At 44.6% G+C, this 26821-nt stretch overlaps 1 protein-coding gene across 3 annotated transcripts in view; it reads left to right on the forward strand.

Annotated features, from left to right (window-relative positions):
- Positions 1-15831, forward strand: part of LOC119436415 (influenza virus NS1A-binding protein homolog B) — an 85829-nt gene extending 69998 nt beyond the window's left edge. For all 3 annotated transcript variants that reach the window (XM_037703257.2, XM_037703258.2, XM_049657676.1), the window contains 2 exons: positions 11967-12140; positions 13623-15831. In XM_037703257.2, coding sequence (XP_037559185.1) covers positions 11967-12140; positions 13623-13948 — 500 coding nt within the window. In that variant the 3' untranslated portion in view covers positions 13949-15831. The remainder of the gene's footprint in view (positions 1-11966; positions 12141-13622) is intronic.
- The last annotated feature ends 10990 nt before the right edge of the window (positions 15832-26821 follow it).

Here is a 26821-nt window from a genome sequence, read left to right on the forward strand (position 1 = left end):
ATGCTTCTAGCGTTGACATTCATTAGGGATAAAGCTCTTCGGTCGTGAGAAACTATTGGCTGTGGTCGGGGGTTGTTTGGATTGCACTGTTGGGTGCAGTCATCCCAAGAGTGTGGTCATTGACTAGTAGACTGATCAAGTTAGTTCTGCGCCTTATTCCAAAAGTAAAGGGTTCCATTGATTCTAACCTTGTCGAAAACAAGGGTGACCTTATCCCCATTGGACCTGTTTACTTTGGTACTTGCCCAAAGCTTCTTACGGATAGACTGCACCCTAGGCGAAAAGTCCTCCAAAATACTGAATTCTGTATCTCGCAATTTACCACAGTTCTTCAATATCCCAAATTTGTCGCTCCCAACAACAAGTTTAAGAATCACTGGACGACACTTATTCTCTGTTGGCCTACCGATTCTGTGGATTCGTTCAATATCCACGTTGGGCAGCTTCAGCAGGTCCTCAAGGATATCTTTCGATACTGTCCGCTCAAGAGAGGCAATTCGCTCCCCTTTTGCTTCCTTTACTCCAAAAATGATGAGGTTACTGCGTCTGCTTCGGTTCTCGAGGTCGTCAATCTTCAAAAGCAGCCTAGCCTGTCAACTGTCTCTTGCAAGGCATCAACCTTACTTGTATATTTGGTGACCGTTGAAGCTATGTTATCCAATTTCCTGTCAACGGCGCTCAATTTGTCGGTAGACTCTCTAAGTTTACTGTTCGTCGTTTGCTTGAGGTCTCGTATGACGTCGCGTATGATTTTAAGAAGGTCTTCAGTAGAAGGTCCCGAATTAGACTCAATGTCTCCAAAACACGGTAACAAATTAACAAAACAGTGATACATCATCAATGTAAGATCAAGAATGGACCGTGGGCACGGCAGAAGCAAGAGGCATACGTTGTTGCTACGGTAAGAATTAACCAAATGGTCTTGCCTCACCTGCACAATAAACTAGAAGGGATTCGTGAGAAGCATGGTCTCGGTGCTTCCACCGTGCCCACTGGTCGTGATCCGTGCAGTGCAGTCCCTTAAGTACACCCATGTAGAAGACGTAGATGAGGTTTCTATCACGTGAACGTGTGGCGTAGCTGTCCAACCGCGCACGCTCCATAGACAGTCGTCGGCACCGTGAAACGATGTGTCAAACCCGGCAACTTGATGCGCAGTCGTAGTAGCATTAGGTAGATTGTCGGTGTTCAGTGCCTCGACTGGTACAGGTGAAGAAATGAAAAGGACGGCCTGCACAATAAACAAGAAGGGATTCGTGAGACGCATGGCCTCGGTGCTTCCGCCGTGCCCACTTGATAACAAAGCTGTAGGTTCAAAGCTTGATAACAGCGCAGTGGCACTGTAGACTACTCAATTGAATAGCAGGTGAAGCTTTTGGTGAATTTATTTTTGCTTTCGCAGGTGAAGTAGTGTTAACATTGGCTTTGTGTCCAAAAGTAGCTGGAAAGACATTCCTGGAGCACTGGAAATAAAAAATGGCACAATTCTGTATGCTTGCTAGGCAGTAAATTATAGATGACTGCATTTGAACACAGGACAATGGCAGAATGGTACAACTGGTCAACAGTTTTTTCTGGCTTTATATGTATGTGCACCCATGAGCAAAAGTATGCGGACCAGAGGCTTGCCAAAAGAACTTATTTGCAATTCAGATGGTCGAACTGAAATTGAAGAGTGCACTGGAAAGTTCGAAATGCAAAGTTTGCACTGCAGTCCTCAATTTCAAGCTACATTTACAGGTGAAGGAAATTTGCTTTATTATGGAATTCCTGGTCTCGGGGGACTATCTGATATCACTTAGTGTTTTTTGAGCAGATCTGTTTGCATAACAAACTAGCTTTTCCATGTTTCGTATAACTTTGAATGATTTGAAGTAAGAATTATTCAAACAAGTGTGTAGTCTTGTGGAGGTTGAATTGGTGCCATTTGACTGAACAAATAGCATCTGCACAGGGAAAAAATGCCAAGAATCAAATTATTTTTGAAGCCAAAAATAGATTCAAGTAATGCACTTGCATGTCTGGCTTTATTTCTTGTAATATTCTGGGTAAATAATGGTATGGGCCCACAGTACATAATTTGCTAAATGTACGGGATGATCAATGTGCTCCTCTTTTTTTCCCCCTCAGGGAAGGAAATTTTGTGGAAAGTATTCTCTTTAGTTTGTACACAATAGCTGGAAAAATTTTTGCATTGGAACAAGTGCTAACTGTTAAACCCACTATGGTCGCTTCATCAGGTGCATTTGGGACCACTAATGAGGCAAACATTATGCTCATAACAGTTCTTTGTAGGTGTACCTGGTACCATAATGACATTTTTAAGGAAGTCTTCCTTTTTTGCTTGTCTTACTTGGAGACAGATTGGTTGTATTTCTGCTTTCTTCCTTCTAGCATTTTGGCACTGTACTCATTTTCAGCATGAATGGCTTTACATAGTTTGACACAATCTCTATGGGCCTAATGTAATGTAGCGTTGAACAGAACATATGGCACCATCAGCAGCATAAAGCAGTACTAAGCATTTGTCTTGAAGAATGCTCACGCACGGCATAAAGAATGGCACTTCACAGGAATGATGCCGAGCAGTGGTCAGAAAAAGGTGCTCCCACATCTGTATATCTGCATGTATGCTTGACACACAAATTATAGAAACATTGCCTGAACGCTGCTACATAGTAATAAAATTACCTAGAAACCTCAAGAAAAAGCTCAGAGATGTGCTTGGTAAACAAAGGCACATTTCATTTTCAAGCACTGTTGTTTTTCAAGGATTAACATTGACGAGTCCATTTTCTATTTCTTTTGCTATATACACTAAAAGTTTGTTAATTCGACACTGGTGGGATCGCGAAAAATTGCCGAATTATCCTATTGTCAAAATATCAAATGAACAACAAGAACGCCAAATTTTCCCCAGCATGTCATACCTTTATTTGACAAAGAAGTTTGTAATCTTCGTCTGTTTTTTCGGGTTAATTTGAACGGCGACATAGCTCTAATAGCTGTCAGATGCTTTGCTGGTGTCGCCATCACAGCAGCACGCGATAGCTAGGCGCGCAAGCACTGCGCACTACGCTCTTAAAAGCTGCCCAGTAAACACGTCTGGCGAAGCACACAAGGAACACGCAAGAACGATACACGCCAAAACCAGACTTGCTGAAGATAGGGATATCTGCGACATGACTACACAAAGGCAACAAAGCACACAGGCTTCGACCGCTGTAGGCGCCACCAACCTCGCTTTCCAGACGGACAGATGGTTAGTGGCTTAACCCTTTGTACAAGCGCGGCGCGTTTCCCTTGCCAGACAGGGTCCCTCGGTGCGCCGCTGCCGCTAGGGGCGCTGCTGCAGGGGGCGCGGGGCCGTGCCGCCACCGCCGTCGCAGATTCCCTCAGCATCACAGGGTTGCTGTTGCGTCGTGTTTTTTTAATCGGTTACGTGATTTTTATTTACGTGGGTCATGCATTTGTGAGCGGTAGTAAAGATGCACTCTAAGACGAAGAAGAAAACTGAACGCTGGTGCTTCGTTCCTGAGTGCAATTCTGGGTACCGGTCGTCCGCCGAAAAAGTATTTGTTCCCAGCACCGGCGTTATACCGGCGTGCAAAGACGTGTTTCAAAAGTGGGCTCGCGCAATACCGAGATCTGACAGGCAACTCCAAGAGAATAAAGTAAACTTCTCTTGGAAAGTTCTGCAAAGTTCAAATAAACTTGTTCCTGCATGCATGTGTTTTACAGAAAAGCTATCGCGGACACGATCACCCAGGATCGTGTCCGCGTGTAAAAAAGAAAGAAAAAAAAAAAGAAAACTAGCATCATCAGCATTTCGGCTCCATGTGCGTGGCGGTTTCCCCGCAGTTGTGCCTTAATACAGGTGTCAAATTACTCAAGTATTATTGAGTAATGGACACAAGTAATACTTGTATTCCATTACTTCGTTACATTACATCCATTACTCAAGTAATACTTGAGTAATGGATTACCAACTTGCCCGGAATGCTGCTCTCACAGGTGTCAAAACGGATGAGTAACATGACTCATAGGTCATGAGATCACGAACATCACATGCTCGTCAGTTACGTCACGATTAACGATAATAAAATCACGTGGGGCGCATACCCGCATTGGATATGCGCGGGTATGAGCCAGGGACAATAAAGAGAGCACGGAAGAAAGGAGGAAGCTAAGAAAGAAATCACGTGTGGCTCATACCCGCGCTGCTGGATATGTGGGCATGAGCCGCCGAGAAGAGGAGCGGGAGAGATCTCGTCGGCGTCGCGGGCGGACTTGACGCAGCAAACGCACTATTTGGCCATCGCGTCGGGCGAAAACAAGACACCGGTGTCCTTGCTCTTTGACGAACATGCCGAAGATGCTCAATATTGTGACTGGCTGATGAAGAAGACGTGTATGATTACTCCAAAGAAGACGATGCGCTTAATTTCGTGAGCTAGGCGACACCAACAACTACCATCTTGTCAGCTGCTACAGTTATTGTAAATATCCTGTAAATATATTGCTTACGTCTTTTCCCCCGTAACAATTAAGATAGTCAATAAAGATAATATATAAATTCACTATAGCAATCTTCACTACAGCAGACCCGCCATAGTCGCAGCTTCGCTGGCTTCCATCTTCACAATAGTGGAAGGGCTCTGGATTTCTTTTATTTCAATTTTCCTGTGTGCAGAGAAAATGTACACACAATTTTGAGACCAGTGGCATGTAACGGGTCTAAATACATGTTTCTGCAAAGGAGCAGGCAAGCATTTAACAATGGGACTAAACATTAAAAACATGGTTTGAATTAGTTGCAGCGATTCATAATTGTAATTAAAATTAATGCTAAGTTGCTATCAGGAAAAGTTCTGAATAGAGTCTGGAATAAAGCTTTTTCCTGACATAAAAGTTTGGTTAATTTCTCTATAGCTGTAACTATAATGCATAAGCTCATGTATCCTTTCATTTGCACTATTGATTTTTTTTTTTTTTTTCAGCGGAACATGTTTCCGCAAAGAAAAAAAAAGGTGGTGCATTCAACCCTTGGCTAAATGTTTACATTGCGGAATGCAAAGAAAGATCCGTGTCCTGACATTTCTGCACCTGAAAGGAGGAGCCTAACACGATCCGAATGAACGTGTAGCTCTCTGATACACTTTCGCTTCTAAATCAGGTGCTCTTGTGCCGTGTCGAACCGCGTCATCAAATCCAGTTTCTCGTTGGTGCGCGCCACGTCTCACTCCGTCCCCTCTCGACGCGCATGCTTTCACAGGCATCCGAGAAGAACAAGCTGCGCAATTAGAGTGTGCCAATGTTAGTGCAGAAGCTCAGAAAAAACACTTAATACTCAGAACTGGTGCGCACAAAGTAGCACGAGCGAGATTCGTCGGGCGCGAGCAGCGCTGCGCAGTACGCCGTCTGCTCCACTCTACTCCCGTCCTGGCTTCAAACAACAAAGAGCTTTCCCTAGACTTATCGTAGATATTTTCTTTGGCAATTTCGTGCTTGAAAGTTCTGTATGTTCCCAGTGCTGATTTCGTCTGCATCTGTTTTCCATAGATCCCACGTACAGCGCCCCTTGCGGCACCGGCGCGCTTTGGGGACTGGTTTCCGCGGCCGCTTTTCACACCTCCCAATTCTAGCCACCCTAACCTAGCCTACACATCTAACCTTTTCGGATGATGCCGATGGCCATGCGGTTGGCCTATGCGGCTTTTTTTTTTTTTTTTTTTTCAGCTGTACAGTAGCGTTGCTCTTGACAGTGGGCTTTTTTTTTTTCTCTCTCTCTCTTCTTCTGCTTCTTCTTTGCTCTCTTCGTATCGAATGGGCGAGCTCAAAGGTTGCGAGGCTAGGTCGAATTAACCAATGTGTGCTAAAATTTTGCCAAATTAGCGAGAGTTCCGCTCCATAGACTCCTGTATATAATTGTAGGGACCACGCAGGCAGTCGAATTAACCAATTTTTCGAATTAACAGGGGTTATATTAATGAGCTTTCACTGTACGCCGTTTCATACTCGGCAGGCAACACTGCGGAAGCTATGCAAATGGTGCAGTCATGGAAGTCTTACTCCGCATGTACCGCACTGCTGTTTTTGTTCTGCAATGCTTTCTATGGAATGACTACTTCATATATTACAACTATAACTTGTGAATGTAATGTTACCTCAAAGTATATATAATTAGTCCACCCTTGTGCTTCCAGCATGCATCATACTAGTATGTTTTGGCCATGAGTGCCAGTGGTGTGCTGTAGCCTCTGGTCATAGAAACATGTCACTGTGCTCGTTTGGTCGTAAATATATTTCGATCTGCTATGCCTTCCATGATAATAATTATATTTTGCTAGATAAAATTATGACTGAATGTTACATTGAATTATGACACATACCGTGTATACTTGTTTAATGGCCGCAGTTTTTTTTTCTCAAGATTTGGGGTGAAAGTTGGGGGTGCAGCCATTACACGGCAAAAAAGACACTTTCGTAAATGTTTTTTGGGGTACTTGCCTTTATTGCACTACAGTACTCGCTTGTACTGGCCCTGGCTATTTTTTGCTATTCCCATAGTGCGTCACCTGCCAACCAGTGTTGCCAGGTCCGACGAGGTGGCGTAGCCACAAGTTAGAGAAGTTATAGCCCAAATGTAGCCAAACAGAAAAAAAGTGCAAAATATTTCGTAGCCAAATATAGCCATTGTTATTGGCAATTTTATTTGTGTATACATTTTCACATTCGACAATCGCAATCCTTTTTTGCACAACCCGTCGTAGCAAAACGTCCGTGCCGCCGTGATGGTCGGCCCTTTACATCAACAGCGACATCATGCTTGCACAGAACACTTTTTGGTTGGCCCCGGAAGCTCTTAAGTTCGAGCGAATCGCTGCAGAGGGCGAAATCAGTGCTTTTATTTTATGACAGATAGTACTAAGTTATTATTTTTAGTTATTTAGAGCAATATTAACTACGAACTCTGCTTTTTAGCTGTCGTGAACACAAAATAATGTTCAGCGTCATCGATCTCTCACGTTCAGCTGTCCAGCGATCTGCGACGGCGACATGCTCACGGCTTATCTTTTTATGATCTAAAACAAGTCTTTCGTGCTATGATATCTCGCGTTATTTGTCTCATCGTCCTATCTTGTTTTCTCATTTTCTTGTTTTGTTTTTCAATTAGCTTGGCCCCGATTAGCTGGGACACACACTACCTATATAGTGTCAATTTACATCAAACTGGCCGCCATCTTAGGTCTCTAGCACGCCAAGAACATGCGCTAAGAAAAGGGACAGGCAACAGATGCCACTCACTGTCCGAATCAGTGTATGCGGAGCTTTAAAAGATTACTGCGCAAACCGGCACACTAGTGTAAGAAGCGGGCATTCATTTTCGGCGACGAGCACGTCCCGAACTAACTCGCTCGAAATTGTAAAAGCCGCGACGACGTACAAAGAGCAATGGTAAACAACAAATTGATAACAGTGGTAATGTTGTCAAAACCGGTTACTGTCAAAAAGCAAACCATGTTCATGACTAGTAAAGTTTTAGAATAGGGGCCCCTAAAGTTTGGGGCCCCAAAGAGCTTTGCTGGTGTTAGCGTTGAGGCATGCAGGAATGAAGAGTTTTGGAATAGGCGTTTTGCATTTGTGGATAGCCTGTGGTGTTTGCAGCGTCACTATGGCGTCAAAGAAAAGCTGTTATAAATATTAAAATTAAATATACAATTTTATGATAAGAAAAGTAATTTAGACTTTCGTGTTTTTCGCCTTTAATTACAATTTGGAACTTATTCTATTAGTAGCATGCAACTTGTTGCGCTTAGTTTTGAGTAACCAATGTTACGCACCTTCACCCAGCCAAGTCAATCCGGGATAGGCCTACAAGCCATGAAATCGACAATTGAATTTGCAATCAGCGTCGAATAATGAATCTTCATTACACATGTTAGTTGAGAGAAAGTGATAACCGCAATCCCTTCTTCTAGCTTACGAACTTCACGCATTACCACGAATCAAGCCCAGTTTTATGCTAAATTAGAGCCGTCGCTTTGGTGGGCGCCGCCATGTTTGTTGATGAAAGCTTTTGGGGCAGCTTTTGGGGCTCCCGCTAAATCGATGAAATAGTGTGCCCGACGCAAAACCCAAACACAGTTTCCGTCTTGCGCATGCGCAGTGGCTTCGACGCAATTTCTTTGGGGCCCCAATACATTTGAGGCCAATATTCTAAAACTCTAATAATTGCTGGGGTTTTACGTGCCAAAACCACGATATGATTGGGAGGCATGATGCAGCGGGGGACTCCGGATTAATTTTCTCCACCTCAGGTTCTTTAACGTGCACCTAAGTACACGGGTGTTCCTGCATTTCGCCTTGATCGAAATGCGGCCGCCGTGGCCGGGAATCAAACCCGCGTCCTCGAGCCAGCAGCACGACACCTCACAAGTTAAGCTAACACGGTGGGTGAAGTTCATGTGACGTGGTGCACTGATGTCATCGTGGCAAACATGTTTCGATATTAATAGAATGAGTATCTACACCTATGACGTTACGGACAAACCATCCAGAAGTAAAAGCACCAGAACCCACCTTTGGTTCGGGGCTTTGCTCCCATTCTTTTTTATACGTTCTCGCATACTTGGCCCACTTCCCCATGTTTGGATTCTCCTCTCTAAGGAGGATCCGATCTTACGTCCAACCTATCGAAATGAATCTCGAATCTAAGCACGAAGAAAAATTCATCTAGCAGAAAAAGGAAAATGGCAGTAAAGCTTCGCGCAAGATACGTGGAATAGGTTGAAAGCTGTGCCCGGTGAGATACTTCACCCAGAATTAAGACATGGCGATGAACACACTGGGGCGTGTCATCCACCCGTGCTTCCCTTCTTTCATGTCGGCGCCACGATCGCCAGACGGCCCCGACCCTATGTTATTGCTCTCCCTTCCTGATCATAGCCATGTTAGTACAGTGTACTGTGAAAAACCCACTACTCCCAGGTTCATTCCGATGCCTGGGGATCGGGTGCATAACGGTCAAGCGGTGTGTGAGTTTAAGTGCATCAAAGATAAAAGCCACCGTTTCAGACAACGGCGCAGAGAGGGAAAGAAAGGCGGGAAGGGGGGTCATTTTGCGCACGCACACATGCACAGCCACGCGGCCGGCTCAACCAGCTATAACACAGCCTTCGAGATTTGCTTCTACCCGATCAGAGCCACCTCTGGAGCGTGGATTAGGGCGCCACTTATAGCCTAAACACAGCCAAGTCACAGATTTTCAGTAGCCCAAATATAGCCACATAGCCAACTCGTCCAAGTCGACGCCAAAAAAATTTTTCCCGTAGCCCAATTTGGCTATATATAGCCAAACCTGGCAACACTGCTGCCAACTGGAATAAATGGTGATGCCACACATACCAGTGACAGCAGCGTCTCGGAGGCAGCCGCTAAATCTCGGAGGCTGTGCATTTGCTACCTGGAGATGGCGAATCTCTGCACGGCTGCCTTGTTCTGCGACCAATGTAAAAAAAAAAAAGAAGAGCTTCGGAATTCTCGCACCACACAACAGATAACACTGCCAACCTTCTCTAAAATCATGGGTGTCTTACTACACATGGATAATTTTTAAATGTATTTTGGGGGGATTTTTTTTTTTTACTTTTCATGAGGCTTTTACATGGGTATGTCCATTCACAAGTATATACATAAGGTACCTGTCTCTTTCTATCATACTATGTGATGTGCTCTCTCTTGGTCGAAAATGCAAGCAGTGAAATAAGTCTCTCTAGCCTGCTATGTATGAAATGGAGCTTTTGACATGCAGTATTTTCGAACAGGAAAGCATCTGGCCAAATGGCGAACTTTTCTGTCTGGCAAAATGGAGTTGGTGCGAGGCCTTAGATTACCACGGCTGATTTGGCAAAGCAGCATGGCAAAATTCTTTGTGGATATTTTGCTACGTAGAACTGGAAATAGAGCTTATCTCGAAGCACTATAGAAATGGCACCGCCATTTTGTGAGCTGTACAGATTGCAGTAATTCGCTGCCTTGCACCTGCACCATCTTACTAGAAAAGTAGCTTGAAACATACTTTATCCTCTGCCAAGATAAAAGAATTCAGTACTTCATGGGTTAATTAGTGCAGTGCGGGAAAACACTTAATAATGGCGCAATGTGCTCAGTGTTCTTGTTGTCAATTTCCAAGGCCTAATGACACAGCCAAGCCAGTACCAGATGCAAATGCCAAAAAATATATAACTCCAGTTCGTTTTTCACTCAGTTACTGGCTAATGCAGTATGCTGCTCGTATTTCTTATTGGGATCTTCCACTCAGCATGGTTGATAAGATAGTAATTGATTTTTTTTTTTTTTTTTTTACGATACTGTTGGCCATAAGGCCGTTACAGGGTGGGTTTTAAGGCATCACAAAGAGAATTTCGGTGTGAGAACAATAGGTTATCAAAAATATAAACTGGGTGTTACAACAGTAAAATACATCAATAAAGTGTCAGTCATAGAAAACGGGTAAACTCATAATTTGAACAGCACTTATCAAAATAGAATCTGGGTGTTGCAACAGTAAAGTACATCAACGAAGTGTCAGTGATAAAAAAAGAACAGGTAGAATGACAATTTGTACAGCAGTCTAACACTTCTATCAATTTTGTTGCCTCTAATTCACAAAAAACACTCTAATTCATAAAACAAACCATATATGGTATATGGTAGCAGTTCACAAAAAAGAAAAAAAAAAGAAGCATGTGTATTGTGTACAAGAATGGAAGCAAACAAACATTCAGGTTTGGAATGATGTCATTAATCATTTTTCGAAGGTTTCAACTGAGGTGCACTGCATAACGGATGATGGCAGTGCGTTCCAGTCTTTTATGGTTCGGGGTAGGAATGAATTTGCATATGGGGGGGGGGGGGGGACGTCGATATGTAGCTGTGGCAAAACAAACGTCGAGTCATGTTGTTTCCTAAGAGTTCGCTTTTTTGGGGGAGCTAAGTAATCTGAAATATCAAAGTTAAAATGGTGTTTAGAAAGCAAAAATTGGAATTTTAGACTTGCCACTAGACACCGCTGTGATAGAGGGGGTAGTTGAAGCTGATTTAACATCTGTTACCGAGTGGGCTGAGGAATATTTAGACAAAATAAACCGTGCAGCTTTTCTTTGTACCCTTTCGAGTTTGTTTATTAGACCCACTTGGAACGAATCCCATATAGTGCTTGCGTACTCTGACGTTGGCCTCGCATAAGTTAGAAAAGCGGTTAATTTGACTGATTGAGGTGCAAGCTTCAACTTTCTGCGCAGAAACCAAAGTTGTTTTTTTTTTTTTTTTCGGCAGTGCTCGTGATACTTGTGATATGCATTTTCCAGCTTAGGTTCTTGGTGACAGTTATTCCTAGGTATTTCAGTGTATCAACCGTAGCGAGTATTTGGGAGTTCACAAAGCATTTGTGATCCAGAACATTCTTTATCTTGTTTGATACCCTGAATACAACAGTTTTTTGCTCTAATTGTATTGATTGTATTGACCTTGGAGCTATTTTTGCACCTTGAGTAACTTTATTATTAGAGTCGGAATGTTTTTAACAAGTGCTTGAGGCCTCCAAAATCATTCGATATACAGGTCACTTCGTTGTAAAGATTGTCACCACATAACTCGCAATAGAACCGTGACAGAATTATCCCTCATTAGACTGGCCATTTCGTTATAAACACATTCGTTGTAGATGCGCTGGACTGTACTTGCATGTATACTTCCCATCCTTAGGTATGAGAAGTGGAATGCATATGAGTGGTAAGACCTACGTACAACAGTTTTTCACGTGTCAATGGTACTCTATTAATTTTCTAATTCCAGTTTTTCTGATGCAAAACTACAAGTTGTTTTGTTTTTATTTTTTCTGTACTATGCATTCTTCATAATGTTATCCAAATGTTGCATTGACTGATACTTGCGTTTTTCAGGGCGCTACCAAGCAGGAGTGGCTTGCTTGAATCGAGAGGTGTATGCTGTTGGTGGCTGTGACTCCTGGACATGTGTGGCCTCAGTGGAAAAGTACAACCCAATAACCAACACTTGGGCGGAGATGGCATCCCTGCAGAATGCCAGGAGAGGCTGTGGAGTGGTGGAGTATAATGGTATGAGACCTCCTGCTTTTGTGCTTTTTTAAGCATGGGTTTGCAAGTAGGTAGATGTGTATGGAGCTCTCAGTGATTCCTAGTAACTCATTGGGCCAGGAAACCTGACAAGCATTCAGGGATCTTTGAATGTTATCACGTTCTACTCTTAAAGGCGAAGCTTAAGCGTCCTCCAAATTTTTTATTGGGAATCCTTTACTACAACCAGGCCTTTTTACTGACCAGGATGGTTCTGCTGGAACAACCCACCGTGGTTGCTTAGTGGCTATGGTGTTCGGCTGCTAACCATGAGGTCGTGGGATCGAATCCCAGCCATGGCGGCCGCATTTCGATGGGGGCGAAATGCGAAAACACCTGTGTACTTAGATTTAGGTGCACATTAAAGAATCCCAGGTGGTCTAAATTATTCCGCAGTCCCCCACTACGGCGTGCCTTATAATCATATCGTGGTTCTGGCACGTAAAACCCCATAATTTAATTTTTTCCTGCAGGAACAAATAACTTATCAAGAAAAACCCTTAAGTTCCTTCTTAGGTCGTTATGAAAGTTTTTTTATATAAATTTGTTTACTATCTGCATTAATACCCCTGTCACATGGGCACTCGAAAGTCTTTTGAGCAAAAAGACTTCTCCCGAAAAAGAATTTCGCTCGCAGACACACGACAGGGGGTCTTTTCTGGAAGAGGAGTTCGCCGATCTCCTTTACGGCCGAAAAGGAGTAGCCTCGAAACCAGTGGGCACTAGTAATTATCATATATTAAAGAAAGTAAGCAAATGCGTAATTTTCTGTCGCTTAGGCTCATCATAAAAAATAATTTTATGTCTCGCAGAAGGTGTAGTAAACCCAGTAATGCTCATTTTCTTCTGTACTCTCGTAAGCAGGTCGAACGGGCTGGGGATGTCACGTGATGATGCTCTTTAAACTACTACAATAAATCTTTATATTAACGTTTCTTATGTTAAATTTATTTGAAAAACGTGTAAACAATAAGTTTTGACTTTATTTTTCGAGATACATAAGTTATTTTTGGCCGATATTGTTTTGAACGCTAGTGCCACGCTTTCGGTAGCGTGTGTCTGCTGCGCAACACCTCTTCATTCAAAAGTCTTTCAACTTGGTGAAAGACCGCTTGCGTAAAAGAGTTTTTGCGTGCTCGTGTGACAGAGGTATAAGTCAGAATTCCTGGCATTGTTGCTGAAGGTTAAATTTATTGTTGAATTCTAAGATTAAAGTGACATATTTTAAGTGTGGGTTTGCATATCAAGGTTAGCAGCTTGGCAAAGACATTATAGTGACTGACAAGACAGTGTGGATGGTATGATAGCCAGTTCTCTTGTGATTGATATACCAGTCATTATTAGCCTTTGTAGCTTCTTAAATGTGCCTCCACATTTTTTATATTCAGGATTGGTGGGAATATTCCCCCCCCCCCCCCCCCAATTTTTTTTTTCATTTTTTTTTTTTTATTTCTGTTTGTGCAGGCAAGCTTTACGCAGTTGGTGGCCATGACGGGGTACGCTCCCTCTGCAGTGTCGAAGTGTACGATGCACAGACCAACAGTTGGAGCCCTGGCCCCTCACTGACCAGCTGCCGTGCCAACGTGGGCGTTGCCGTAGTAGGTGGCCGGCTCTTTGCTGTGGGAGGTTTCAATGGCAAGGCCTTCCTCAACACTGTTGAATTTCTCGATGCTCGTACCAACGAGTGGACCACTTTTGTGGCCAAGTCAGAGTCCCAGCAGCCAATACCCCACATTGCAGAGGATGACAGGGACTCGTCACGTGAGGGCTCGGCCGAGGAGTGCCGTTAGCAGTCATCGTCTGTCCCCTATTGTCACCTGTATATTTGTTGTGCTCCCTGTGGCCACTGCTCTTCAGTCTTTTATTTTATGAATCTATGTTATATGTGCATGCATCTGTGTGCCACCTGATACACACCATTCCATTTCCAATGTTTTTATGGCAATGGGAGGCGTGCTGTGTACCAAGGAGCCTATTTCTCCTAGATTATTGGCTGTCATTTTCAACCAGTAAATGACATTGAATGTGAACAAGTTGCCTTTGTTTTATAGAAGCACAGCTGTTATGGACAGCAACATGAGTTTAAATATTGACAAAGTTCTCAGAATTGGAAGTAAATTTTGCATGATCCTGTGAAGTGCTGTACTTATGTCAGTGGCCTGGAGTGAGGATAGATATGGGAACAACTACTATTTCCTGCAACAGACAGAAAGCCTGCCCACACTATATTGAGTTAATCATGGTTATCTAAAACGTATACTTTGTCAAACTCCTGCACAAAGTATAGTTATTTTGTTTACTTATTCCCAGAAGTGATAGTGTGTTTATTAGCTCCTTGGCCTCCTGCCTCAAGATCTGTCACATTTTTTCTTTGCCTTTCCTAGAACTGAAGTTGTTAATTTTGATTAGCTGGTTCTCATATTTTACACTAAAGAGCAAGCAAATTGGGTGAACAGTGTACAAAAACAAACTTTGTTAGTATTGTCAAATGTTTGCTCTGGTTGTTGCAGTACATTTAATGTCATATGTTGCATGTTTTACAAAAACGTGGTTAGTCACTTTTTGCTTATCGCAGACAGAAGGCAGAGGTAAGTCTTAAGAGGTACATATAGTTGAATGTCTGCCATGAAAGAAATCAGTTTTGCCTGTTCATTACTATAATTGTTGAGTACTAAAATGCTTTAGACATAAAAGTTCTCTAAATTGTTGTATAGTCTGCCTGTATGAATTGCTCAATAGTGCTGCATTTTTGTTCATATAATCAAGCTGCAACGTGCGTCTAGCTGTGAATTTCTTGTGATCAGATATACTATAACTTGCTGAAAGCAGGCCTGTTAGTTGTACATAGACCGTTAAAATTCAGTTGTCAGATGGTCTTCTAGTGTTGTTGCTTAAGGAACCACTGTGTTGACTATTCTAACAAAGGAAGCAGTGATGACAGCCATTATTGCGTTAAGGTTACAAATGTGAGTACTGTTGAAGTAAACTGTGAGCCAGAAACTGGTACTGGCACAAACATACGTTTTGGGTCTGTTTTCCAATAAAATTGAAAAGAAGATATTGACACGGACCAGATTATTTTTCCTATGAACTCTGCATTTATGTATCTCCTGTCCTCCTTGCCTTTGTTAAAAGCGAATGGGTTGCCATGCTTCTACTAGTATGGCAGCCCCATCTCTTTTCCACTGCTGTTGGACATGTCTTTCCCGTCCTTGAAAGATGAACAATCAGGATCAATGCGACCTGACCATCTGTTTACCGTACCCTACTGTGCTCACTGCCTTTTAACCCAAAGGTCATGTGCCTGAATGCTGTGAGAGCGCATTTTGCTGCACTGTAAAACTTTGTATGTTTTCTTTTGTAATGTTTACAATATAAATTGGCTAAAGAATGCCAAAACTTGCCCAAGTATTACCATTTCCAGCCTTGGGTATTTCGAAAAGCTGGCAAGGAGGTGCGAGAGCCTGGTTTCTACAAATGCAGTTTACTGTTAATTATTTCCTATATGCTTAAGGTACATGACGGAATACAGTGACCATTTTGTACTCGGGGATCATTGTTAAAAGGGAACAGTGTATTTCCTTCTTTTGGAATGTGTACCGGCATAATATGCAGACATGTTTCCCATATGGCTATATGGAAATGCATATATAAATAAAGTGTACATATGTAATTGCAGTGTTTGTTTGTCGTGAAAGCATATAATGTATAGTCATGGGTTTGATGTGTGGCCACGGTGGCAGCAGTTCGAGGCCAAAGGGGAAAAACAAGCGCTTGCTTGAATTTAGGTGCACATTAGAACCCCAGGTGGATGAAATCAATCTGGAGCCTTCTACTATAGTGTCTTTAATAGCTTGATAGTTGCTTTGGGACATTGAACCATACTTATAGTAAAATCTTTAATAGCTTGATAGTTGCTTTGGGACATTGAACCATACTTATAGTAAAATAAGTGCAAAAGCAGCAGAACACTGGCACACAGAGGAGGTCAACCACAAGGCCAAGACTGGCAAGTGATCGCAATGCTGAAGTCCCATGCTAATGTCATTTATGCTTGGACACACTACCATTAAGGTGCTGGCTGCTCGCAGTGACTGCAATTACTGGACGCATTGTCTTATTTAGTATCAAGTGCAATGGCTTATTCACGGCCACCGTTAAAAAACATAATTTAAAAAATCTAAATAAAGTGCTACACCTGGAGAATGAAAACCTGAAGTTTAGATATTTGTCAATAACTCTGGCACTCATTCTCATCAACTCCGTGGTGAGGATCAAACGGCAAGGCCCACAACAGCAGGTAGTCCGCTTGAGAGCCAAGCGGATGTTGTCCAAACTGGATTCCTCACTACGTATAGAAACTGCATTTCAAGTCGTGACTATTTAGAGGAAAGGCAGAACAATGCTGCTATGCGAATTTTTATCCATTGCTGCCGCAGAACTATGAAGGGTACTGCGCCGTTTGCGCCGATAGGCGAACCGTGCTACATCCTGCTACATTTCTGCAAAATGAGAAATCTGTGCCCACCCTACGCTGACAGGGTTGCTTGGACTTTCAAAAATGAAACGGTCCTCGAGCGCCATTTATACGCACCATCGAAAGCGGCATGGTCACCTCAACGCCGCTTGCCACTTCGGCTCTTTATTCTATGGCTTCGACGTGTTGGAGCTTGGCTGCTGTACCTTCGCTACGGTGCGATTTCAAAACTCTGACATAGTTTGTAACGCTGCCCCCAGCCAAAGCCACCTAGAACAAGGAGGCGCTGCTCTAGCCCACTCGCGCTAAGTGCAGTTCAGGAAGAATTAGCGGAAGGATGAGTAGAACACAAATTTTAAGTGCCGTCCTCTCCCACACATGGTTAAATGAATGCAATCTTATCATGTTGTATTTCTACTATGCTATGTGCTTACATGTGGTGCATTCCCCTTCGTCTGAAACAAGCCAGAACCTGTTTCTGGCGTGTACATTTCTCCGGTTAGAGGAGGAGAGCACACGCCTGCAGCTGTCTCAAATTCCCCTGTCTCTCAATGAGACACAACAGCGTTTACATGCATTGTGTGAGGCGACTTGGTCTTAAGCTGGCCTCTGCTGGCACATCAATATCAATGCTATTCACCTGCCTAGCGCATTACCGCCGTTTGTGTGGTTACAAAGCACTACGATTGCTACGAGCCATTTATTTATTTATTATTTATTTATTTATTATTTATTTATTCAGGATACCTTACAGGCCCATTGAAGGGCATTGAGTAAGGGGAGTGACAGTTTCTAAATAACAGAAAGTTAGCATGAAACAAAAAGGTAACAAAACAAAGGTTACAAATAGTGCAGTGCAACATCACTATGCAATGTTATAAAAGAGAGTATTCAGGTTATCACAAAGAGTTTGGACATTTGACATGGATGCGATGTTAAAGCGAAGGCAAGTCGTGAATTCAAATAACTACGTGTCACATGGGTATGTTTTCCTGAAACCATATGTTGATTAACGAAGAAATGGTTATTGGATTCAATGTTACCGTAGATATGAGAAGCTGTAACAATTATTTTACAGCATATGCATGTTTGTGAAATAGGTCGATAACTACCAGGTGAGTGCCTGTCACCAGATTCGAAAAGGGGGATGACCTTGGCAGTCTTCCAGTACTTCGATAATTCACCAGTGATCAGGTAAAAATGAGTCGCAGAATGTCACTGAAAATATCTGTACTATTTAAGCATTTTGGTGTTCATGTTATCAGTACCAGATGAAGTAGAAACTTTAGGACTGGCCTCGACTTGAATCACTGTATATGTGGCACTACATGTGTATGTGCCACTGGGATTATGGGTTATACAAAATTAAATAGCGCCGTTCGCCCTTCTCGCGGGCGCTGCGCACCCAGCCGGAGAGTCGACGGCAATCGCGCAAGTGCGCCTACGTACATGGCACTGTTCTGACGTAACTCGCAGTGACACGTGACCGAGAATTATTCAAAAGAAAAGTTATTTAATTTTGCTTCAAAAGGCGAATTAAAGTTTGGAGAAATAATAGAACAGACAAACCGAATGTATGCGTGTTTTTGTTTTCGTACCGTAGCAACGTCCGTTTCGTCTGCTTGTTCCCACTTCGTGCAGTGGCACGCGCTGAGAACGAAACTATGTCATTGTCTACCGTGCTCCAGCGCGGTGATCGATCATGCTCTTTCATCCTCTCGCGCCTGCCTCGGTACTCGTGATTGTGGCACTGACTTATACCGCTAATCAGGTTATCTCGTACAGAGCGGGCATAATCGTCCGCTGCGCGAAACGAGACAACCGCAACAGCTCGCACGCGAGACCGTCACCGGAAGTGCGCCACTCGGCAAAAACCCGAGAGAGAAAGAAAAAAAAAAGTCGGGGCCCTTGGCGTATTCGTCACGCGATCCTCCGGCTCCGGTATGGGAGAACGCAGGGAAGGAATTTCGCTTGCGGAGGCTAGAAGAGGCAATTAAGTAGAGAGTGTATGTTGGCGGTGACGCTCGCCTCCTGATATCATGGGTTCGCGGCACTTCAAATATTTCTATCTCTGCTATTAACGAACTACTTTTTAAAAATTCTTGCGGTAGAACACTCCTTAGAGGACACCTAACAACTTTCAGTGCATAACCAAAATTTGGTATGTGGCCTGGTGAGGGGCCCGTTAACAAATATGATATCGAGCTGCTGAAGTCGTAGAGCAAGGCGTGGAAAAGAAAAGATGAGCCAAGGCACATAAATGCGAGTAACAACAAGCAATAATCAAAGTAGATCATGTTGATCGTGTTTTTTGACGGCCGTGGAATTGTGCACCACGAAGTACCTGAAGGTCAAAGCAGTTGTCTACTTGGAGGTTCTGAAGAGTATGAAAGATCGTGTGCGCAGCGTGCGACCAAATTTGTCGAAATAAGGGCGCCGGATTCTGCACCACAATGATGCCCTTGCGCCCTCTGCGTTGATAGTGCGTGATTTTTTTTTTTTTTTTTTTTTTTGCCGCGCAATTCCATGACTGTGCTGGAACACGCTCCGAACTCGCCTGATTTAGCCCCCTGCGACATTTTTAATTCGATTAGCATTTTTAGGGCACTTCCTGGGGACTATTCTACCGATCTATTTATCTACCTATATATCTACCTATCAATGTCTCGTCTTCTTGCCATCTTGAATCACTGTATATGTGGCACTACATGTGTATGTGCCACTGGGATTATGGCGCTCTTTAATGAACCCGACACCAACTCGGGCCACTGGGTATGTGCCGCTTTTCAATGAATCTGTTTGAGGCCAACTTGGGTAACTGCATGAGCATGTACCACTGTGTATGTGGCGCACTTCAATGACATCAGTTCATCCGTTTCACACCAGCTTGTGTTACTAGCTAGGTATACGTGCCAGTGCTTATGTGTTGCTCTTCAATGAACGTCTTTTGCGCCGATTTGGATCGCTAGAGCTAAGGGTAACTGGGTATGTGCAACTCTTCAACGAACCTCTTTGACGCAAGAGACAGAAAAAAGGGGAAAGACGGAGGTTAACCAGATGGAAAGATCCGGTTAGCTACCCTAATCTTGGGAGAGAGGGGAGGCGAAGGTGAAGTGACAGGAAAGTAGAGATAGAGAAAGAAAGGAGCACAGACACACAATCACAGTCGGTCACTACTTGGGTCACTGGTCATGAGCCATTTTGTATATGAGTCGCTCTTCAATGACAAAAAATCACTGACGATTACGATACTCCCTAATGATTTGAGCGCAGCTTTATACGCGTTTTCATTTCGCGATATATTGGCTTGCGCTGACAATGTGTCTCGTGCGGCACGTTGCAAACGGAGCGGAGTGTGGCGCGATTGCCTCGCTAATCTGGAGATCGCGAGAGCCAGCGCATGGGTGACGCGTGGGCGCGATTCACAGTAGCTGCCCCCGACAGACCTCCCAGACGACGCGCGCTACTCAGGCGCCATCTCGTAGTCATCGTCGCCGCTCTACGCTTTTCTTTTCACGCTTTCGCCCTAACCTCCTCCTCCACTTTCCGCCTCGTGGTTCCGCTGCATCCTTTTCCTCCTCTTTCCTCGCACTCTCTTCGCGATCGCGGTCTTTCATCCCCCGCTGCGCTCCGCGTTCGCTTTGTAATCTTTCGCTGAGCTCGTTCGCTCGGTTACGCCTCCGACGCTCGTCGCATGAACGGGCGCCTAAGAGCTGCGCTCTAAAACAAATTTAAATTTCTGCGGTGCTGGGCGGAGTCGAACGCGCGTCATATATGTATATTAAAACAATCTTTGAATTTATATTCTCACACGATCCATACGGGGACTTCACTGCGGCGGCGCTAGTTGGCCCAGCGTGTCCGGATGGGGAGCGCGAGAGGGCAGCCCGGCTGCATACACACCTCGTACATGACGCGTTTCGGCGGTTGCAATACCGGGTGACGAGGCATTGCTTCAATGCTAATCGCACTATCGTCGACATACAATTGTGAGATGGGCTCTGCCGAATTTTTTGCTCCTCCAAATGCGAACTGGTGTCTGGGGGCGCCATTTCGGGCATGTGACGACAATTCAAAATGAAACGGCATGGCTGCTGAAGCGCTTAACAGGGCCGCGATCTTATAACGGCTTGGAAAGCGAACCGTTCACTGGCCCTCACATGATTGATCAAAAAATCAGTATCGCGCTTTCGTAAGCAAAAAAGTCGCAGTTTCGCCCAAAAGGCGAAGCATCGATTGCGATTGCAAATTAGTAGACAAGTATGAGAAGTAAAGATAGAAGTTCTAGCGGCCGTATAAACTTGTAAACGTTCGCTTACTAATTAAACTAACAAGCATGGTGTCACGCGCGCAAAAGCAAACATGAACACATCTCACTCGATTACCGCGGAAATTCGCTGTCAAAACGCTGGAGTGAGGAAGCGCGGCCGCAGCAACGAGCAAATTGACTTTCGCGCTACTTCTCGCTTCAATGCGAACCAAATGGCGAAAACACAGTGCACGGCAGATTCTGTCCCTGCAGCAAATTGCTTTCAAAGTAGAGCGCGCGTGGCCGCGCCATCCGCCGGAGTAGAACGCCGCCACTCACTCCCCTCCACCCGGTGCACGGGCGCGACGGAAGACGGCTCACTTCCCCCGTTGCGCGCGCGATTCCGCCATCGTCGGCTCACCCTCGCGCGCTTTCACTCGCACATACAGCTACGGCGCGCGGCGACAATGTTATCGCCCTTGGACTTTATATACGGAACATCACGGCGACGGCAGAAATGCGCCTGGAGGGTCCATATAATTGCCATCGCAATAAAACGTGATTTTGACCAATCACACGAGGACAAACGAACGGTTCGCTTTTTAAGATCGCTCCCCGGAATAGCACTTCAAATGGTGTTTCCAGCAATGGAAGAAGAGATGAAACCAGTGTATTGTGTCTAAGAGGGAGTATTTTGAAGATAACCATATAGGTTGTATGCACGAGGAGAAGCACGTACTGCCGCAGCTGCAAGTCAGTAAGTAAATGGTGTCATGTGCTGTAGTGTGTTGCAGAAATCATTCCGAATTAAAGGAAAATAAGCTAAAGATGAGACAGTGGAAATGTTTTCTTCAGAATTCCCAAGGTGTCGCACACGCGAGTGCGATAAGACCAGGGAACTTTCCGAACAGCAAATACGCTATGTATCTCCCGTATCAACACGTGTGGACTCGCTGTGAATCCTGAAAAATACAGGGTCTGTTCTCGGGCACTTCTTATCAGCTACGTGAACCATCGGTGATTTGACTATGTGTATTTGTCGCGTGCAAACGTGTCGGATCGCGGTCATGCACATTTTGCACTGCGGTTTTAGAGGCTGCCGCGGGCAATATGCGCAAATTTAGCACCTTGTTAACATGGCGCAAGTGTCACTTCTTGCTTGCATGTGTCGCTGCATAGTTTTTAATTTTGGAAACACGGCATGTAAACGAGACTCCACTTTATTACATTTTGGACTTCTTCATTGAGTGCAACCCCGTCTGAGTTCCCTCACAACACATGGGGTAAATATATAACATGTGCTGTATGCACCCGCCGTGGAGAGCTGAACAACTGCTTGGTAATGGTTATCCTGAAGGGAAAAGAAATAACAAAATAAACCTTCTTTGTGAGGAGTTTTAACTCACACAAGAGGTACACAGTTCATTCCTGACCGATCTTCCGCACAAGCTTTGCTAGTAGTCTGGTCTCTCAGGATGCAGCTTGTGCAAATATCTTTATTCGTACTATAGAAATACTGTAAGCGCCCGAAGGCTCCAGCGTAAGTGCAAGGTGCACGATTATAGGTCAGCTTGCTTACACAGAGAAGCTGATTAAGCACGATAATCGAGTATGAGGAAGTGGATGTTCCCCGACCGGGCAAACATTACCACAAGAGCCTAGAGAATGCAGAAACAATGGAATGAGGCGTTTGCTGAATGGAACTAGGCGCTTGCTGCAAGTAGTCAAAACAAACGTTCCCTGCACAATAGGTGCATACCTTTTTTCACACTTGCGAAGTCGCGGCTTTCCCGCCTAGCATGGTCATCACTGTGGCTGATATTAACATGCTACCAAATCTGCATAACTTTTTTTGGCATGTTGGAAACCAGAAGAAAGGCACATATGTTGTATATTTCGGATTTTCTTTTACTCTCTCTACGTTCAGTGACTACTTCAGATCAGTGTCTGAGTGTTCACTCTTGACAATGGTATTGTTAACGGCTTGAAAATCTTCCAGAAAGTGACTCCAGGCGATGGCAAAAATTACTTTATCAGAATTTAGAATTTTGTCCCTTCTTTTATTGTCCCGTTGATCTAATCAAAAGAAGAAGAAAAAAAGCTTGCGGCCCCGATAGTATACCAAATGATTTTCTTAGAAGGTATGCAGAGCGCGTTGAAAAGTATATCTTTTTTCATTTATACAAAATCACTAGATACCGGTTCAATTTCCACAGTTTGGAAAACATCCCGCATTATCCCCATCTGCAAAGGTGGGGAACCCCTTCTAGCTACCGACCCATCTCATTGACCTCTACGTACAGCTAGCAAAATCTTAGAGCATCTTCTAAAACACGCCAATAACCTTTTTGATTCTAACCAACACAGCTTCGGGAAGGGTATGTCCCCGAAAACGCAGCTAATCGAAACATTACAGGACTTCGCGTCGGCAATGAACAGTAAAAAAGCAAATTGATGCAATATTTCTTGATTTGTCTGAAGCATTTGATCGAGTGTTGCGCACTAGACTCGTCTAGCAGCTTGTCAAATTTCTTGGGAAAAAACAGCGCGACACTCTAGTTGGAAGATTATCTCACAGAAAGATCTCAGTATGCACTTGCCGATGGATACGATTCTGATCATGCAGCCGTGTTGTCTGGAGTTCCGCTGGTATACAGCTAGCTCTAGCCCCTATGCTTTTTTCTATCTGTATATAAATGACTTTATTCATGGCACTGATGCAATTGTGCGAATGTTTGCCGATGATTACATTATTCACAAAATTAGCAATAGCCCTGAAGACCAAAGCGCGCTGAACAACACACAGAAAAATAACTAATTGGTGTCAGGAATGGCAGATGCAGATCAATATAGAAAATACAGTGTCTGTGATAATACATAGAAAGAAAGAGCCCTTCATTTATCAATATGAACTACAAGATATATAGTCTGATCAGGAAGGTTCGGGAATACAAGAACCTGGGAGTATTTATAACCTTAGATTTAAGACGGGAAAGACATGTTTCTTATAGTAACGGGAAAGCCCTTTCTATTCTTTATTCGGTAAAACAAATGTGAAAATCTGCTTCACCTGATACCAAAATGTTAGTATACACTTCCCTTTATTAGACCAATACTAGAGTACGATATAATCAGTTTGTTTACCTACCCTAGGCGTTGAGTCTTCATTTTCCCGGAGAATGAAGGGGGGGGGGGGGGGGGGGGGGGGGGGGGGCAGAGGCCCGGCGAGCTTTTCCTATCCTCTCTCATGTACAGGGTGTTTCCCGTAACTTCAACTATAGGCGTATCTACCGGGTGGGCAGAGGGGGCCAGTGCCCGCCTGCCCACCCGGTAGGTACGCCTATGGTTCAAGTTACGTGAAAAACCCTGTATATTAGAAGATGACGCACGCAGGACCCGTCTTTATTTTCCCAACGTGTCGGCCGAGGTCTGGCCTCCGAATGATGTTACATTAAATTATAAATTAGGCTCCATTTCGATGTTTTACGTGCCAGAATCACGATCGGAATATGAGGCACGCCGTAGTTGGGAGCTCCAGATCTATTTTGACCACCTGCGCCCAAAGCACGGCAAACGAGCGTTTTTGCATTTCGCCTCCATTGGAGTGCGGCCGGGAATCGAAACCACGACCTCATGCTCATCAACGCAACCACTGAGCCACCGCGACAGAATAAGCAGTGCAAGGTGAAAGGAAAGCAACGAGCTCAAAGCACCCGTGTAAGTGTCGCACCCCTAACTTGGCAGCCCAAAATTTGGAGAAAAGAATTTCCAACGGAGAAGCAATCGCGTTCCGTGCCCCGATGGCGCGCGCAAGCATCGGCGAACTTCCGCGCGCTGCGTACTTCCGCATGCCGCTACTAGACGGCGAGTGCCGGGGTGTGCACAAGTCACCGGCTGGGCCGGCACAATCTTGACCAAAAAGTTCGGTCCCGCGTAAGAGCCACACCTCGTCAAAATTGTGAAAAAAATGTGTGGTCTTTACACGAGGCCATACGGTACACGTCTATTGATACAACTCAATTTTTGCTATTTTTTTCTTTCTAATTTTCCTATCGCTTGTTTTCCAACTGTCTAAACCGTATCTTTTCTTGCTTCCTGTTTTCTGGGAAAATGAGGCCCCCAGCATTGACAACGTCTGCTTAAACGTGAAGATTCTTTTACACTTTTGCTACCACTTGAAAGAATCGGCAGGACCCCATAGCCGTTCCCGATCGCTATTACAACTAAACACTCGCATTTTAGATCATTTTGACTTCCGTCATCTTATTCGATTGTTCCATTGTGGGTAGGGGAGAAGGAAAACAGTTTAACAGCCGCGCGTTTGCATCTGGCGGCCGTGGCAGTTGCCTCGACGAAGACAAGTCCCATTGTCAAAACGCTGGCTCGAGAGACATCCCTTGTTCGACTACTGTTGATTACTTCACGTGAATTGAAGAGAGAGAGAGGAGTTCGGTGGGGGAAAGATGGGTGCTATTTTTTGCGTCCCGGGTGAGAGCACGGCTTAGCGAAGGAAGAAGCCGCCACGTGCAAACGCAAGCGTGAGGTAGGTAGAGAAGTGTGGAGCGGAGGTGCAAACGTGTCGAATCGCCTTGACGTGGGCGTGTCTCTTCCGGAATGTGTCCATTCACCCGGCGAAGCACCAGACGTAAGAGTAGCGTCCAGATTTGTACTACATGCCTTAGGCGCTAGACACATGGTGCGATTTTGTGTGCAATCCGCCGCACGACGCGTCGAAGACCGACTTGCCGCATACGACGATTCGGAACACATGGTACGAACGAGCGTGCGGCGCGTAGCTCCGCCCAGAACCGGCGCCCCTGCATGGACGCTCAGAATACCGCGTAACTTCGCAAAGTGAAAACAAGCGTCTTTGCACAGTTCTCTAGTTTCACACAAACGATCACAATAAAACAGGTCTGTGCGAGCAGCGTAGACGTGTTTAGAGCTTGTCTGTTATACCTGTCTTCTTTTCGTCCTCATCTCTTTTGCGCCGTTTTTTCTTCAAGTATGTTACACCAACTCGCCCACATCAAGCTCCTGGTGTTTCCGCAAGGCCGCGTCCGCAGTGTGGGGTGTGGGCTCCGTTGACAGCCGCCGATGGCTAGGAGCCGCCAGCCTAGCTCGCTGAGCCGTCGAATCCACGGTGGTAGAATTAAAATCCCTATATAAGAAAAGTACCGCCATCCTTTGATCAACGCCGCTTCCTCTCTCTTGTATCTCCGATTGGACGATGATAGCGCGCGCTTTCACTTCTTTATTTTTATTTTTTTCTTTCCGCCTTTCTGACCCTTTTCGCGGCGCTCCCGTGGGCGCTGCCATGTTTGATCACGTGGTGACCCGTCCATTGCTTGCCTCAGCTGCCTCGGTCGCCTCCGCGTTTACAATGCAAGCACGTGACGCCGGTGCGGCGCAGCAAACCTCCGTTTCGACGCATATCGTAGACGGTGGCTTTGTGCACGACACGAAGCTTTGACCACAGCCACGGAGGACATGCAAGTGCTTTCAGAGCTCATTGCGCCTTGTCCAAACGGTGCGAGCAGCGTATGCGGTGGTGCTTGTATTAAAATCGGGGCTAGAAATGTATTCCATGCTGTCCAAACTTTCCGCATATGAATTAAATCGGGATTAGTGTGCTCTTCGTTCTTTATTTGGCAAACATTTTGAAACAGCGGCTTATGTTTCTGACTCAGTAAAGTTCCTCGATGCAGCCACTAACTGATTGTTTATTTTCAGCCTAATCGCTCGCGGGTGTGCTCTGCTGCGATATATTTGTTCTTGCTGCGCACAAAGCTTGGAATGTAAATGCTCTGTACTTTGCGGTAGCTTGTAGCAAAGACGTGTTATCGCTAGTCCCTCGGTTACTCTGTGGACCGTCACGAAACGTTCAGCTTGAAACATTCGTGTCTTGTCGGAGTAGTCGCCGTCACTCATGCTTCG

Source organism: Dermacentor silvarum, chromosome 1, assembly GCF_013339745.2.
Source record: "Dermacentor silvarum isolate Dsil-2018 chromosome 1, BIME_Dsil_1.4, whole genome shotgun sequence".
In the NCBI taxonomy this organism is placed as follows: Eukaryota; Metazoa; Arthropoda; class Arachnida; order Ixodida; family Ixodidae; genus Dermacentor; species Dermacentor silvarum.